Source organism: Mirounga leonina, unplaced genomic scaffold (assembly GCF_011800145.1).
Source record: "Mirounga leonina isolate KUSES-001 unplaced genomic scaffold, KU_Mleo_1.0 Mir_53, whole genome shotgun sequence".
Lineage (NCBI taxonomy): Eukaryota > Metazoa > Chordata > Mammalia > Carnivora > Phocidae > Mirounga > Mirounga leonina.
In genome coordinates, this window is record NW_023270807.1 from 65,287,406 (window position 1) to 65,304,702 (window position 17,297).

A 17,297-nucleotide genomic window follows, 5' to 3' on the forward strand; every position below is an offset into this window, starting at 1 on the left:
GTATATGCAAATCTATGCCCAAATGTTATATATTTTTTCAGGTTAGGTTCCTAGAAGATGTGTTTTTAGGTTCATAAAGGTATGAACATTTTAAAGGTCTTTCACACACATTGCCACATTGTTTCCAAAACATCTGTATCAGTTTTCACTTCTCCTATGTGACCATCTCATTATAGCCTCACTGGTATGGATTGTTACACATTTTTAAAAATCTTTGGCAATTTGATAGGTAAGAATTTATATCTTACTGTTTTAAGTTTCATAATTTTCTTGAAATTTGAACATTAAAATTTTCAATTAACCATTTGCATTTCTTCTTTGATGAAACAATCTGTATCTTTTTCCTGCTTTTACATTAGGATATTCCATTTTCCTTGATTTGTAAGAAATCTTTGTATTAAGGAATTAATAGGTCATATTTATTATAAATATTTTTTGACCTTTGTCCTAAAATTATGATTTTCATGGTTTTTTTCATAGAGAGAATCATTATTAAGTAGCCTCTCTATTGAGCTTTTGCTTTAAGTTTTTCCACTGTGTTTGTGCAGGTCCAAATGTGGAAGTTGTCTTTCTGACTTTATCTCAAGTGACTTGGAGGGAAGGGAGAAGTAAAGCATTATGGACACATCCACTGCCTCAGGGAAAGAGATTGCTGACACCAGGTAGGGGGCAACTGCACAAGGCACTCAGGCCTGGACATTTCAATGCTGAGGGGAGGAAAGTTTTGGGGGGTGAGGACTTGGGTGCCTGAGGATACAGGTTTTAGACGTATCAGCAAAACAGCTTCAGTGTAGGAATCTATTGAGGGAGATTCCCCAGTTGAGATCATTGTGGAGAGAAGAGGGAACCTTCCTTAAGATTCATATCTGAAAGAAGTCCAGAGTGTATGGCCCAGCAGGAGGTGTGGCAGGACTCTGAGCCTTGTGGGGCAAGTGGTAGGGAGGGGGCCCCAGGGAAGCATTTGTGTATGGTCTGTGTCTGGCCTGGCCGGCACCAGAGCCATGGAAGTGGGCTCTCAGATGTCTGACCAGCTGAAAATAAAGTGGCATTCTCTTTGGACATCCTCAGGGGACGGGTGAGTGGGAAAAAGCAATATTTAGAAAAATGGTATAACATTTTCATGCACTATTCATCCTTCTATCCCTTTGTGATTTTTAACTTAATAAAATTTTTTCCCCTTCATTTAAACATGCTATTTCTGCATTCCCTTATTCTATGCTATTTCATGTTTACTCTTAATTTTACTACTTATGAATATATATGTATATACATATATATGTGATTATAGATATACACACATACATGTGTTTATCACTTGTATATCCAAGTACTTATCACTGAAAAAACATACCTAGGGAGACAGCGATTAAGAGAAGAGACTGGGAGAATCAGGGAAAGTACATAACACAGAGAGATGTGGCGGGGGTGTGGGCATAGAAAAATATAATGACCATGTGAAGAACACAGATACAAGGGCAGAAATGGAGATGTTTTTGAGAAAAAACCATGTGATGAGGGAAGCAGAGCAAAAATGACGTATCACACGGGGAAGGCTGCAGTGACTAGAGAAATAGGCTGTGGTTACGATGCGCAGCTGGATAGGTCATGGGCTAGAAAATGTACAGTGGCAGGTTAGACACAAAAGCCTCACTTTCCTTGATGTTGTCCCCTTGACATTTTTCTGTGAGGTACGGGGCAAATAACTCTGGCATAAGTCTAGGTAACAGCTTCAGATAACACAAGCAAATAGGAGCAGGAAGAAGTTCCCAGTGTCCCCCAGCCTCTGCTTGTATTGTGTGCTCTGTAGCTCATCAAGGCGGAAACCAGGTAAAAGTGCAAATGATTTAGTGTGGAAAAATGTGCATTCTCCATTGCAAGGCAGTGACCCTTCTTTCTCTTTGGTAGAAATGACACATCATTATTTCTGTATTTTTAAGGCTGCAAAATATTGTTAAACTGTAATTCTAAAAGATTCTAAAAGGAGCTGAGATACAGATGTGTTTCAGAATCTTCCTTAACCCATGACTCCAGGGAGCCATGCCTAACTCTCCAGTTTACAAATGAAATAAAACCTATTCACTTTTCCTGGACAGGATCATACATTGGACCCAAGTGCATCATTCATACCTGTTCTGCATATGGGCTATGAGCTTTAGATCAGAAAATGAAATTTAGTGGGAGGCACAATAGAAAAACAGGATAAAAAAACAATTACAGAAATAACAATTGGAAACCAAAATAGGACCACAACAACATCTAAAATAGGATCAAAATACATCAAATACCTAAAAATAAATCTAATGAGAGACACTGAAGACCTCTCCACTGAAAACTACAAAACAACACTGGGAGAAATTAAAGATCAAGATAAAGTAAGGCTATTCTATGCTCATGGAGTAGAAGACCGAATATTGTGAAGATGGTAGTTTCCATCAAATTTATTTATAGATACAATACAACCCAATCAAAACTCCAGCAAGTGTGTGTGTGTGTGTGTGTGTTTGCATGTGTGTGAAAGTTGATGATTCTAAAATTTATGTGGAAGTAAAAAGGACCTATAATAGCCAAGATACTCTTGAAAAAGCAAGCAGAACGAAACAACTTATGACACAGGGAAGGATGCAGTGACAGGAGAAACAAGCTGTTGAAGGATTCCGCCTTCCAGATTTCAAGATTTAGTAAAAAGCTACAGTAGTTAATATGTGTGGTAGTGGAGTGCAGATAGACAAATAGGTCCATGGAACAGAATGGAGTATCCAGAAATAGACCACACAGATATAGTCACTAAATGATAGTGGGGAAAGGTTGGTCTTTTCAATAAATGGTGCTGGTACACAACTGTAAGAGTATGTATGTATGTATGTATTATAATTATTTGTTATTGAAGTATCATTGATATACAATATTATATTAGTTTCAGGTGTACAACATAGTGCTTCTACAATTAAATACATTACAAAATGCTCACTATGATAAATGTAGTTACCATCTGTTCTGTCACCATACAAAGTCATTATAATATTACTGACTACATTCCCTATGCTGTATTTTTTATCCCCTTGACTTCTTTCATAACTGTAAGTTTGTATCTCTTCATCCCCTTCCTCATGTTGTGGTTTTAATTTGTAGTTTTCTGATAATTAATGATGTTGAGTACATTTTCATATGCTTATTGGCCATTTGGATATATTTTTTGTATACACAAAATTAATTCAAAATCGATTTTAGCTCTAAATATGAAAGGCTAAGCAAAATTTACAGAAGAAAACCTAGGAGAATATATATCTTCCTGAACTTGGACAGCCAAAGATTTCTGAAATAGGACATAAGAAGCATTAACTATGAAAGAAAAAGTTAATCAATTGGATTTCATTCAAATTAACTCCTATTATTCAGAATAGAATATATTTGTAAAGATAGTTGCAATACATCTAACAAAGGAATCGTATTCAGAACACATAAAGAACTGCAAATGAAAACAAAGAAAAACTATTAAAAATGAGCAAATGACATAAAGGAGCCTATCTCTTTATCTCTCTACCTGTTTTTAAGGACTTTATTTTTTTTTAGAGCAGTTTTAGGTTCAGTCTAGCTACGTTTTTTTTTATGATGTTATGTTAATCACCATACATTACATCATTAGTTTTTGATGTAGTGTTCCATGATTCATTGTTTGCATCTAACACCCAGTGCTCCATTCAGTACGCGCCTTCTTTAATACCCATCACCAGGCTAACCCATCCCCCCACCCCCCTCCCCTCTAGAACCCTCAGTTTGTTTCTCAGAGTCCATAGTCTCTCGTGGTTTGTCTCCCCCTCCAATTTCCACCCCCCCTCATTTTTCCCTTCCTGCTATCTTCTTTTTTTTTTTTTTTTTTAACATATAATGTATTATTTGTTTCAGAGGTACAGGTCTGTGATTCAACAGTCTTACACAATTCACAGCGCTTACCATAGCACATACCCTCCCCAATGTCTACCACCCAGCCACCCCAACCCTCCCACCAGTCTAGCTACTTTTTAAGAATAGTCTTACTCCTCACAGAGACCATCAAAACTGATGACAAGTCAAAGTCTCCTGCACAGGTCTCTGTTCTCTTGAGACAGACAATCTGATATGAGATTTGATGTTAAAACCTCATGTGATTTAGGCTCCTCCACAATCCCAGAGCGGCAGTTTATCATCTAATGACACTATATACATTCCTATATCAGAGGTGTTTTAGTACTCCTTGTAGATTTGTATCCTCCAGAATAAACTCTGAAGAGAATGGAGGAAATCCTCAGCGAAGGGCAAGGATGGGACTTCCACAGTGCTAAAGACGTCCCTCACTTGCCTATCTCTCCTCTGGGATACTTTGTCTCACTTTCCATGCAGAGATGACAGTCCTGATGGTAGGTGGGATTCCTACACCTTGTATATATCTACTTATCCACATAGTACATGATAACTCAAATATTGGATTATACATCAGCCTTCTGCACCTGACTGATGGCTCCTTAAAGAGCTATGTTTAATTCATCTTCATATCCCTAGAATCTAGCACATTAAGGGGGCAAATAGTAGGTTCTCAGAATGCTTCTGAAGGAACCAACTGACGACAGAACAACCTGAAGGGATGCAGAAGAAGTTGAAAGATCTCTATGGGAAGCTCAGAGGGGGACAGCAACTTACCTTGGGTACAGCCTGGGGCTCAAGGAGCCCACCCAATGTGTTATAGAGTGGTTCTATACTCTCATAGAATATTTTTTCTTCTCATATAATTTTAAATTACATAATTCTCAAATTACAGAGAAATACCAAAGAAGTTCATTGAAAGCCCAAAACAGATTTGTTGTCTTTGACTTTTGCTGTGAATGCTTACTCAAGATCTCTGTACAAAATAGACCCATGTGGATATCTTGTTCTTTATAAGCCAAAGATAAACCTTCTGATTTGCCAGCGGTAGGACATAGCATCTGAGGCTTTAATTTCCCCTTAGGTTGGACAAGCACTTGTGTGTTCATCCATTTCCCCTATGAATGCATGTTCAAGGTGGTTGGATGAAATAAGTTAGCTATGGAGTGAAATTTGTCTCAGTTTACAACTAATTAGCTCATAGAAGAAATATCTAACGTTGGTACTGGCTTCATAGGCACCATATTTTAATGAACTGAACTCAATTAAAGAAAATAAAAGTTAAAGAAGGATTAATTTCAAAGCTATGAAATTATATTGCATAATTGTTGATACATTAAAAACTACCAAAGAACATAAGCATTTGGATCTGGACTTCTTACCTCTTTGATGATTTCCTCTAAGATTTCAGCATGTTTTTCATATGGCTGTTCAAAGTTCATATCCTTTGTCATTTTCATAGTCTCCTCTATCATAGAAATAACCTCTGGATGCTCTGCAGTTACCTCTTCTATTGAGTCTTCTAATGCATCTAAAGTAAAATAACCTAATGCCATTAATAATTTTAGTGGACAATGCTACTTGCAATAGAACATGATTATTAATACTTGATCCAAAAATTACTATCTTTGTGTTACTGCAGTACATGCTCCAAGAAGGGGGAAATAGACTGAGGAGGAAATGTTAAGTCAGGAAACATAAAACATCAGAGCAGTGGCTTGGAGCCAGTGCATCAGAATGAAAGTGAATGAGGTAAGAAGTCATGTCCAGCAGGAGTCAAAACCCAGGAAACCAGGTAGAAGACATAGGGACCAAAGGATTCCAGGGTCAAGCTAAATCATGAGCATCAAGGTAATGAATCAGAAAACAAGAGGAATACTTCCAATTACAAGCATGGGACCATGTGAAACAGCAAGAGGAAAAGAGGTAGGCAAGTTGGCAGGGATGGAAGAGAAGGTGGCACAGGCTGGTTTTTCAAGTGTTATACTTCATGCTTGCCCTCACTGCATGCTGAATGACTCTACACAGCTACGTTGGCTCATAGGCTGCATCAGGATATAAGTATTCATCCACTCCTCTAATTAGACAGAAGACTGGCAGCCCCTCTACTTCAAAAACATCAAAGTGATTTAAAAGACAAATGACCCAATGTAGAAAAAAAATATGAAAAATAAGTGACTAATACAGAAAGTTTTTACAGAAACATGTAACTGATAGGACAATTTAGAAAAATGAGCAAAAGACAAAAATGGTCACCTCAGAAAAGAAGAAATATAAATGGCTAACAAATATTAAAATATTAAATTTCAGAAATCATCAAATAAAAATTAAAATTATAGAGAATATACCAAGGAAACAATAACACATATTTTGTATATTACTGAGGGGAACATAATTTGGAATAACTTTTATGCAAAGCAACTTGACTCTGTCTATAACTTCATACTCATTAAACTAGTGATTATACCTATGTCAACATGCAGACAATGAAAAAATTCATTAAAGCATTATTTGTAGTAGCAAAAAAAAATCTGAAAAATAAGTTTACAACATAAAGAACTACTTAAAACTATTACCTATGAACACAGAAATAGTGCAGTAATTTAAAATGAGGATTAAAATATTTCTTAATGAAATAATATAATTAAATGTATTATGAATCAAAAAAGGTAAAAATAGTTTACATTGTATGCTCTCAATTATGTTAATATGTGAATGGAAAAATTTTATAAGGGTACATAGCACTAAATAGTAACATTTCACAGCTCAAACTCTAGGTTTGTGATGTTCTGATTCCAGTACATTAGACAGATTTTAAGAAAGAATTTATTATCTTATTAGTTTTTTTCTTCATTCTAATAAATCTCTTTCTGTTCTATAGCTGTTCAGTTTAACTCTGTAAGAGAAAAACTATTTTTTAACCTAAGTGTCCAATTTTGGGGATAATTTTAAGTTTCAATGTTAAACATGATAAAATATGAAATAAATGGAAATAAGATCCATAAGCAGGGCATGAGCCATTCTTTTTTTTTTTTTAAATAATTTATTTACTTATCTGACAGAGAGAGACAGCGAGAGACGGAACACAAGCAGGGAGAGTGGAAGAGGGAGAAGCAGGCTTCCCACTGAGCAGGGAGCCTGATGCGGGGCTCGAGCCCAAGACCCTGGGATCATGACCTGAGCCAAAGGCAGACACTTAACTGACTGAGCCACCCAGGTGCACTGAGCCATTCATTTTGTTACCATCTTTACCAGTTTTAGAGGCTTGATCATCGAAGACATTTTCTGAAATCTTTTTGTCTTCATTGTCTTCTAAAAAACGATCTTTTTGGGATTCATGAGTGAACACTGCATGAAAGAATAATATGCTTTATCAGCTAATCTGTTTAGATTAGGAAAGATTTGGCCAAGAACATCAGAATATATTTTTTTACCATCTTCATCAAATGAAGACCGTGACTCTTCTAAACTCTTATATGCATCGGATTGGAACTTGTCATAATCTTTCCTTTCAAATTCTCTTTCAAGTATTCTTGAAGTTGACTGTGCTAAAAGACAGTAATGGGCTGTGTTAGCAAAATATATTTGGGGGTAAGCAGACAGGGATAGTGATTAAATCTTCTGCTTTAAAGACAGACAGACTTGAGTGTGAGTTCTGACTCAGGCAGTGTGGCTTTGGCAAATCATTTGATCTCTCTGTTTCAATTGCTATTGGGCAAAATGAGGATGATCAAGCCAAAAGCATTGTTGTAAGGATTAAATGAGATAATAGACTCAAACACTGAGAAAATGCTTGGCACACAGGAAGTCTAATGCATGTTAGCTGCCTTCCTCTGTATTATAGAATTTTCTATGTTAAAAAACCTCAATAATCTTCACTGACAAATTTTTCTTAAAAGTATACTGGGAGTAAAATTAGCAAAACTAGCAAATCAGTGGAACCAGCATGAAAATTCCAACTAGAAAAGTTTAAGAACCCTACTGTCAGATTTATTCTAAATCCGAATTCTAAATTATGGAATTTGAAAAAGAAAAAGAGAATTTTAAGTTCGCAGTGTATGAGAGATGGCATCTATTTCTATATTCTGGTGGGAGAAAGCAGTATGTGGAAAGATCTAAAATCTATGATTTCATGCCATAATTTGATGTGAAAGGAATCACTACAGACTCCAAGAAACATCATCAATCACTGTTCTTCCTCCTGGAGCCTAGCTAGTTCCTTCTTGATCCAGGTTTCAGTTAAATGTCCTCTTTTCAGAGAGGTCTTCCCTGCTCAGCCTAACACTCCAGCACCCCTGCCCCAGTCACTGCCTGACCCAGTACAGTGTTACATTTTTTCTATCTGTCCACTTGTTCCCTGACCCCCAACCTCCATTAAAATGTAACAACCACTAAGACAGGAGTTTCATGTGTCTTGCTCACCTCTGTAGCCCAGTACCTAGAATCATGTCTAACATAGAGTACAAGGGTGAATGAATTAATGAATTCATTTTGTCCAGCCTTAAGTAAGTTGAATAAAAAGCCATCTTAATAGTCTTTGCCAATATTTCTCAAGCTTTAGTTTGTGAATTGTCCATGAGTATTTAATAAACTTTTGGTTTTCATTTTGAAGATAATATACTAAAAACAAATTCATTCTGTATCATCTGGATGATCGTTTGGATGGCATGTAATTTTTTATTTTATTATGTTCAGTTAGCCAACATATAGTACATCATTAATTTTTGATGTAGTATTCAACCATTCATTAGTTACGTCTGATACATTAGTTATATATAACACCCAGTGGTTATCACAACACGTGCTGTCTTTAACACCCACCACCTGGTTATCCCATCCCTCCCTCCCCTCTTTTCTGTAACCTTCAGTTTGTTTCCCAGAGTCCAGAGTCTCTCATGGTTTGTCTCCCTCTCTGGTTTCTTCCCATTTAGTTTTCCCTCCTTTCCCCTGTGGTCCTCCATGCTATTCCTAATTTTTTTTTTAAAAAAGATTTTATTTATTTGAGAGAGAGCAAGAGTGTGTAGGAGTGGTGGGAGGAGCAGAGGGAGTGGGAGAGGCAAACTGCCCCCTGGGCAGGGAGCCGGGAGGCAGGGCTCAATCCCAGGAGCCCAGGATCATGACTTAGTCAAAGGCAGACAACCAACTGAGCCACCCAGGCACCCCAAGGATGGCGTGTAATTTTAATGCTGGCCTTTTTGCTGTTGTTTTTGTAATCGCTTGGGCACCATGTTGGACTCTTTCACTTGTTTATAGGCTGCTGAGAAAGAAGGGACAGATTTATTAGGCAAATAACCTGTTCTTTCTTAGCAAAAGCTCAACATTGCCATGTAGGAAGAGATAATTTCTTTGCTATTTAAACAGTTTCAAGCACAGAAAATGATAGAAGCTTCCCAATTTATATAAAAAGTTTTCCTTATCTGTAAAGTTAAAGAATTGTGTTAATTGATCCTTAAGGCTTCTTCCAGTTTCATTGCCTTATGACTGTTTTGAACTTGAAATTATTCTCCAAATAGAAAAAACTAATTACAATTGGGGCTGACCCACATTTACATAGTAAAACAGCCGCCGCAGCAGCAGCAGCAACAATGTAAACTCCACAAGAATCAAGTGGAGTCAATAAAGGTATAACTTCTATTCAGTCTCTGCCCAGCAAGCAAATCCACAAAAGTAAATCCAAATTTGGAAGCTCTTTCTGATTCCTTTCCTTAGAGGTCTAGGACTGAAATCTTTTCTCTATTTGAGTCAGGTTTATGTATATTCATGTCTTCAATCAATTATTAAGAGACTGCACTGTACAAGGTGCCAGGGATACCAGGGCGAGCAAAGCAAGTCCCAGCCCTTGGGCAGCCAGGCTGAATTGTTGACCTCTGCTTAGAACACACATGTGACAGAGATGGTTCACCTTGTCTTTTAGCTTGTAGCTTTATGAAGAGCTGCTCTCTCACAGCTTTAATCGCTGCTTCAGTGGCCTTCGCTATCGTATCTCTCACTAACGTTTCAAGGGCTTTATCAAAACGCGGTTGAACAAGCTTGGCATAGTCAATTACCTGCAAAGAATATTTGAGAAAACCAACGGAAGCACAAATCACTGTGAATATTAAACATTGTTCGGCTACATCTATACTTATCTACCTCAAACATCTTAATGCCACTTGAGATACGTTATTTTCAGAATTCAACGATTTTTGAGTACATGCTTTCACAGAAATTCATACTTTTTGTGTAGTATGACATACTTAGATATGTATCATGTAATATATATTCAAGTTACACAAATTTTTAAAAAAAATCAATTTTGAATGTATAACTTACAATAAAAAGCATCCATTTTACGTATACAGTTTGATGAGTTTTGACAAACACATACACATAACGACAACTACAATCAAGATATAGAACATTTACATCACCCCGAAAGTTCCCTCATGCTTCCTTATAGTCAGTTCCTGGCCCACTTTGTTTTTCTCAGTATATATTAGTTTTGCCTTTTCTAGAATTTCATATAAATGGAATCATACAGTATGTAATCTATTCCAAGCTTTCCCGCCCTTAGCACAATGTTTTTGAGATTCACCAGTGTAATTGTATATATCAGTAATCTGTTCCTTTTTATTATTGAGTAGTATCACTGTGTGACTATGCTACACAGAGTACAAGGGTGAATGAATGAATTAATTCATTCATTAATGTTTTTTAATCCATTCATCTTTGATGGGCATTTGGGCTTTTCCAATTTGGAGCTGTTATAAATAGACTCGTAATGCACATTTCTGAGTAAGTCTTTTTGTGGACATACGTTTTTATTTCTCTTGGACAAATACCTAGAAGTGGAATTAATGGGTCATATGGTAAGTGTATATTTGATTTTATAATAAGCCATTAAACTGTTTCCAAAGTGGTTGAACTATTTTACATTCTTACCAGCAATTATGGAAATTGCAGTTAACTCCATATCCTCACCAAAACTTGGTTTTGTGAATCTTTTAAATTATAGCCATTCTAGTGGGTGTGAAGTATTTCATTATAGTTTAAATTTACAGTCCCCTAATCACAAATAAGTTTGAGCTTCTTTTATGTGCTATTGGTCATTCACTTACCTTCTGTTTTAATCATATGTTCAACTTTTGCCCATTTAAAAAACTGGATTAGAATTCTATATATAGGAGCAAGATGGTGGAGGAGTAGGAGACCTAAATTTCGTCTGGTCCCAGGAATTCAGCTAGATAGGGATCAAACCATTCTGAACACCTACAAACTCAACAGGAGATCGAAGAAAAGAACAGCAACAACTCTCTCATCAGAAAAGTGACCGCTTTCTGGAAGGTAGGACTGCGGAAAAGTGAATCCGAGGTGATATTCAGGAGGATAGACAGCGGGGGAGGGGGCCTCCATCGGCCGCTTCTGGCAAGTGATAGAGCCACAGAGCACAAAATCGGAACTTTTAGAAGTCGGCTCCACTGAGGGACGTCGCTCCAGTGGCTAACAGGGGGGCGGAACCCTTGCTGGGACAGTGTGGTCTCAGGACCCTTGGGGTCACAGAAAGACCGGGGGTGCCTGAGTGCGGCAGAGCTCTCAGGTATCAGAGCAGGGAAGCCAGCTGCAGAGACAAACCCAAGGAGCGGGTTCTCTGCTTGGGGTTGCCATAAACCGTGATCCGTGGCACAGTCGGGCCACTGCTCCTCCAGCAGGGACCCAACAAGTGGCAGATCCGGGGAGACTCCCCTTCCTCCCCCTGGGAGGAGCGGTGCGGGAGCGCACCGCAGGGATCTGCTGGGTTTGGAGACTCCACACCGAGTCGGGTGCCAGAGATAGAAACGCTTGGTCACAGGCTGGGTGAGCACGGAGTGCGGCCGGAGACTGGGGAGACAGGAGTGACTCACTGCTTTTCTCTGGGGGCGCACTGAGGAGCAGGGCCCTGAGCTCTCGGGTCCTCTGGGGCAGAGATTGGGAGGCTGCCATTTTCACTCTCTTCCTCCAAAGCTGTACGGAAAGCTTGCAGGGAACAAAAGCTCCGGAGAGCAAACCTGAGCAGATTACTTAGCCCGGACCAGCAAGGGCGGGGCAATTCTGCCTCAGGCAAAGACATTTGAGAACCACGGCAACAGGCCCCTCCCCCAGAAGATAAGCGAGAACAGCCAGCCAAGACCAAGTTTACTGATCAATGAGAACGGCAGAACTCCAGCGCTAGGGGAATACTGCACATAGAATTCATGGCTTTTATCCCATGATTCTTTAGTCTTTCAAAGTTAATTTTTTCTTTTTTAACTTTCTATTTCTTTTCTTTTTTTTGAATTTTTCTTTTTCCCTTTTTCAACCAACATCTTATCAATCCCTTTTTTAAAAATCTTTTTTATTTTTCATTTTTAGAGTCATATTCTATCCTTTCATAGTAGTTAACCTTATTTTTGGTGTATACATGTATATATATATATATATATATATATATAAGTTGTTCTCTCTTTAAAATTTTGGGATACAGTTTCTTCTAACAGACCAAAATATACCCTAAATTTCTAGTATATGGCTTGTTCTAGTCTCCTGCCTGATCACATTCCCTCCCCCCTTTTTTTTTTAAGTCCTCTTCTTCCTTTTTTCAACCAACTTTTTGTCTTACCAATTTCTTTTATAAAATTTTTTTTTTTAAGATTTTGTTTATTTATTTGACAGAGAGAGACACAGTGAGAGAGGGAACACAAGTAGGGGGAGTGGGAGAGCGAGAAGCAGGCTTCCCGTGGAGCAGGGAGCCCAATGCGGGGCTCCATCCCAGGACCCTGGGATCATGACCTGAGCCGAAGGCAGACGCTTAACGACTGAGCCACCCAGGCGCCCCTATAAAATCTTTTATAATTTTCATCTTTACAATCATAATCCATCCCTTCATCGTATTTACTCTTATTTTTGTACGTATATAAGTTTTTCTTTCTTTAAAATTTTGGGAGGCACTTTCTTCTAACAGACCAAAATATGTCCCAAATCTAGAGTGTGGCACTCATCTATGCACCAGCCTGATCATATTTGATCATATTCTGCTTTTTGTTTTTTGTTTTTATCTTTTTGTTTTTCTTTTTTTTTCTTTTTCTTTCTTTCCCTTTCTTTTTCCCCGGTTTCAGGTCTCTTCTGATTTGTTTAGTGTATATTTTTCTGGGGTTGTTTTTACCCTGTTAGCATTGTGTTCTCTCATTCATCTATTGTCCTCTGGACAAAATGACAAGATGGAAAAAATCACCTTAAAAAAAAAAACAAGAGGCAGTACCAACTGCCAGGGACCTAATCAATACGGACATTAGTAAGATGTCAGAACTAGAATTCAGAATGACGATTTTAAAGATACTAGCTGGGCTTGAAGAAAGCATGGAAGATATTAGAGAAACCCTTTCTGGAGAAATAAAAGAACTAAAATCTAACCAAGTCAAAATCAAAAAGGCTATTAATGAGGTGCAATAAAAAATGGAGGCTCTAACTGCTAGGATAAAGGAGGTAGAAGAGAGAATTAGTGATAGAGAAGACCAAATGATGGAAAATAAAGAAGCTGAGAAAAAGAGAAATAAACAACTACTGGATCACAAGGGCAGAATTCGAGAGATAAGTGATACCATAAGATGAAACAATATTAGAATAATTGGGATCCCAGAAGAAGAAGAAAGAGAGAGAGGGGCAGAAGGTATACTGGAGCAAATTATAGCAGAGAACTTCCCTAATTTGGGGAAGGAAACAGGCATCAAAATCCAGGAGGCACAGAGAACCCCCCCAAAATCAATAAAAATAGGTCAACACCCCAACATCTCATAGTAAAACTTACGAGTCTCAGCGACAAAGAGAAAATCCTGAAAGCAGCTCGGGAGAAGAGATCTGTAACCTACAATGGTAGAAACATTAGATTGGCAACAGACCTATCCACAGAGACCTGGCAGGCCAGAAAGGACTGGCAGGATAGATTCAGAGCACTAAATGAGAAAAATATGCAGCCAAGAATACTATATCCAGCTAGGCTGTTATTGAAAATAGAAGGAGAGATAAAAAGCTTCCAGGACAAACAAAAACTAAAGGAATTTGCAAACACGAAACCAGCCCTACAAGAAATATTGAGGGCGCCTGGGTGGCTCAGATGGTTAAGCGTCTGCCTTCGGCTCAGGTCATGATCCCAGGGTCCTGGGATCGAGTCCCGCATCGGGCTCCCTGCTCCTTGGGAGCCTGCTTCTCCCTCTGCCTCTCTCTCTCTCTCTCTGTCTCTCATGAATAAATAAATAAAATCTTTAAAAAAAAAAAAAAAAGAAATATTGAAAGGGGTCCTCTAAGCAAAGAGAGAGCCTAAAAGTAACATAGACCAGAAAAGAACACAGACATTATACAATAACAGTCACCTTACAGGCAATACAATGGCACTAAATTCCTATCTTTCAGTAGTTACCCTGAATGTAAATGGGCTAAATGCCCCAATCAAAAGTCACAGGCCATCAGATTGGATAAAAAACAAGACCTATCGATATGCTGTCTGCAAGAGACTCATTTTAGACCCAAAGACACCTCCAGAGTGAAAGTGAGGGAGTGGAAAGCCATTTACCATGCTAAAGGACACCAAAAGAAAGCTGTGGTGGCAATCCTTATATCAGACAAATTAGATTTTAACCAAAGACTAATAAGAGATGAGGAAGGACACTATATCCTACTTAAAGGGTCTCTCCAACAAGAAGATCTAACAATTGTAAATATCTATGCCCCTAACATGGGAGCAGCCAATTATATATGCCAATTAATAACAAAAGCAAAGAAACCCATCGACAACAATACAATAATAGTGGGGGACTTTAACACCCCCGTCACTGAAATGGACAGATCATCTAAGCAAAAGATCAACAAGGAAATAAAGACTTTAAATGACACACTGGACCAAATGGACTTCACAGATATATTCAGAACATTCCATCCCAAAGCAACAGAATACACATTCTTCTCTAGTACCCATGGAACATTCTCCAGAATAGATCACATCCTAGGTCACAAATCAGGTCTCAACCAGTACCAAAAGATTGGGATCATTCCCTGCATATTTTCAGACCACAATGCTTTGAAACTAGAACTCAATCACAAGAGGAAAGTTGGAAAGAACTCAAATACATGGAGGCTAAAGAGCATCCTACTAAAGAATGAATGGGTCAACCAGGAAATTAAAGAAGAATTTAAAAAGTTCAGGGAAACCACTGAAAATGAAAACACAACTGTTCAAAATCTTTGGGATGCAGCAAAGGCAGTCCTAAGAGGAAAGTATATAGCAATACAAGCCTTTCTCAAGAAACAAGAAAGGTCTCAAATACACAACCTAACCCTACACCTAAAGGAGCTAGAGAAAGAACAGCAAATAAAGCCTAAACCCAGAAGGAGAAGAGAAATAATAAAGATCAGAGCAGAAATCAATGAAATAGAAACCAAAAGAACAGTAGAACAGATCAACGAAACTAGGAGCTGGTTCTTTGAAAGAATTAACAAGATTGATAAACCCCTGGCCAGACTTATCAAAAAGAAAAGAGAAATGACTCAAATAAAATCATGAATGAAAGAGGAGAGATTACAACCAACACCAAAGAAATACAAACAATTATAAGAACATATTATGAGCAACTATATGCCAGCAAATTAGATAATCTGGAAGAAATGGATGCATTCCTAGAGATGTATCAACTACCAAAACTGAACCAGGAAGAAATAGAAAACCTGAACAGACCTATAACCACTAAGGAAATTGAAGCAGTAATCGAAAATCTCCCAACAAACAAAAGCCCAGGGCCAGATGGCTTACCAGGGGAATTCTACCAAACATTTAAAGATGAATTAATACCTATTCTTCTGAAACTGTTCCAAAAAATAGAAATGGAAGGAAAACTTCCAAACTCATTTTATGAGGCCACCATTACCTTGATCCCCAAACCAAAGACCCCATCAAAAAGGAGAATTACAGACCAATATCCTTGATGAACATGGATGCAAAAGTTCTCACCAAAATACTAGCCAATAGGATCCAACAGTACATTAAAAGGATTATTCACCATGACCAAGTGGGATTTATCCCTGGGCTGCAAGATTGGTTCAATATCTGCAAGTCAATCAATGTGATACAATACATTAATAAAAGAAAGAACAAGAACCATATGATCCTCTCAATAGATGCAGAAAAAGCATTTGACAAAGTACAGCATCCTTTCTTGATCAAAACCCTTCAGAGTATAGGGATAGAGGGTACATACCTCAATATCATAAAAGCCATCTATGAAAAACCCATAGTGAATATCATTCTCAATGGGGAAAAACTGAGATCTTTCCCCCTAAGGTCAGGAACACGGCAAGGATGTCCACTATCACCACTGCTATTCAACATAGTATTAGAAGTCCTAGCCACACCAGTCAGACAACAAAAAGAAATAAAAGGCATCCAAATCAGCAAAGAAGAAGTCAAACTCTCACTCTTTGCAGATGATATGATACTTTATGTGGGAAACCCAAAAGACTCCACCCCAAAACTGCTAGAACTCATACAAGAATTCAGTAAAGTGGCAGGATATAAAATCAATGCACAGAAATCAGTGACATTCCAATACACCACCAACAAGACAGAAGAAAGAGAAATTAAGGAGTCGATCCCATTTACAATTGCACTCAAAACCATAAGATACGTAGGAATAAATCTAACCAAAGAGGCAAAGAATCTTTACTCAGAAAACTATAAAATACTTATGGAAGAAATTGAGGAAGACACAAAGAAATGAAAAACGTTCCATGCTCCTGGATTGGAAGAACAAATATTGTGAAGATGTCAATGCTACCTGGAGCAATCTACACATTCAATGCAATCCCTATCAAAATACCATCCACTTTTTTCAAAGAAATGGAACAAATAATCCTAAAATTTGTATGGAACCAGAAAAGACCCCGAATAGCCAGAGAAATGTTGAAAAAGAAAAGCAAAGGTGGTAGCATCACAATTCCGGACTTCAAGCTCTATCACAAAGCTGTCATCATCAAGACAGTATGGTACTGGCACCAAAACAGACACATAGATCAATGGAACAGAATAGAGAGCCCAGAAATGGACCCTCAACTCTATGGTCAACTCATCTTCGACAAAGTAGAAAAGAATGTCCAGTGGAAAAAAGTCAGTCTCTTCAACAAATGGTGTTGGGAAAATTGGACAGCCACATGCAGAAGAATGAAACTGGACCATTTCCTTACACCACACGCAAAAATAGACTCAAAATGGTTGAAAGACCTAAATGTGAGACAGGAGTCCATCAAAATCCTGGAGGAGAACACAGGCAGCAACCTCTTCGACCTCAGCCGCAGCAACTTCTTCCTAGAAACATTGCCAAAGGAAAGGGAAGCAAGGGCAAAAATGAACTATTGGGACTTCA

The 17,297-nt window shown here is 38.1% G+C and overlaps 1 protein-coding gene across 1 annotated transcript in view; it reads right to left on the reverse strand.

Annotated features, from left to right (window-relative positions):
- AK9 (adenylate kinase 9) overlaps positions 1-17,297 on the reverse strand; it is a 129,607-nt gene that overhangs the window by 72,192 nt on the left and 40,118 nt on the right. Inside the window, exons 12-15 of the mRNA XM_034991444.1 lie at positions 9,800-9,985; positions 7,332-7,445; positions 7,150-7,245; positions 5,280-5,428 (exon numbers count right to left, since the gene is read on the reverse strand). Of these exons, the coding sequence (XP_034847335.1) occupies positions 5,280-5,428; positions 7,150-7,245; positions 7,332-7,445; positions 9,800-9,985 (545 nt within the window). The remainder of the gene's footprint in view (positions 1-5,279; positions 5,429-7,149; positions 7,246-7,331; positions 7,446-9,799; positions 9,986-17,297) is intronic.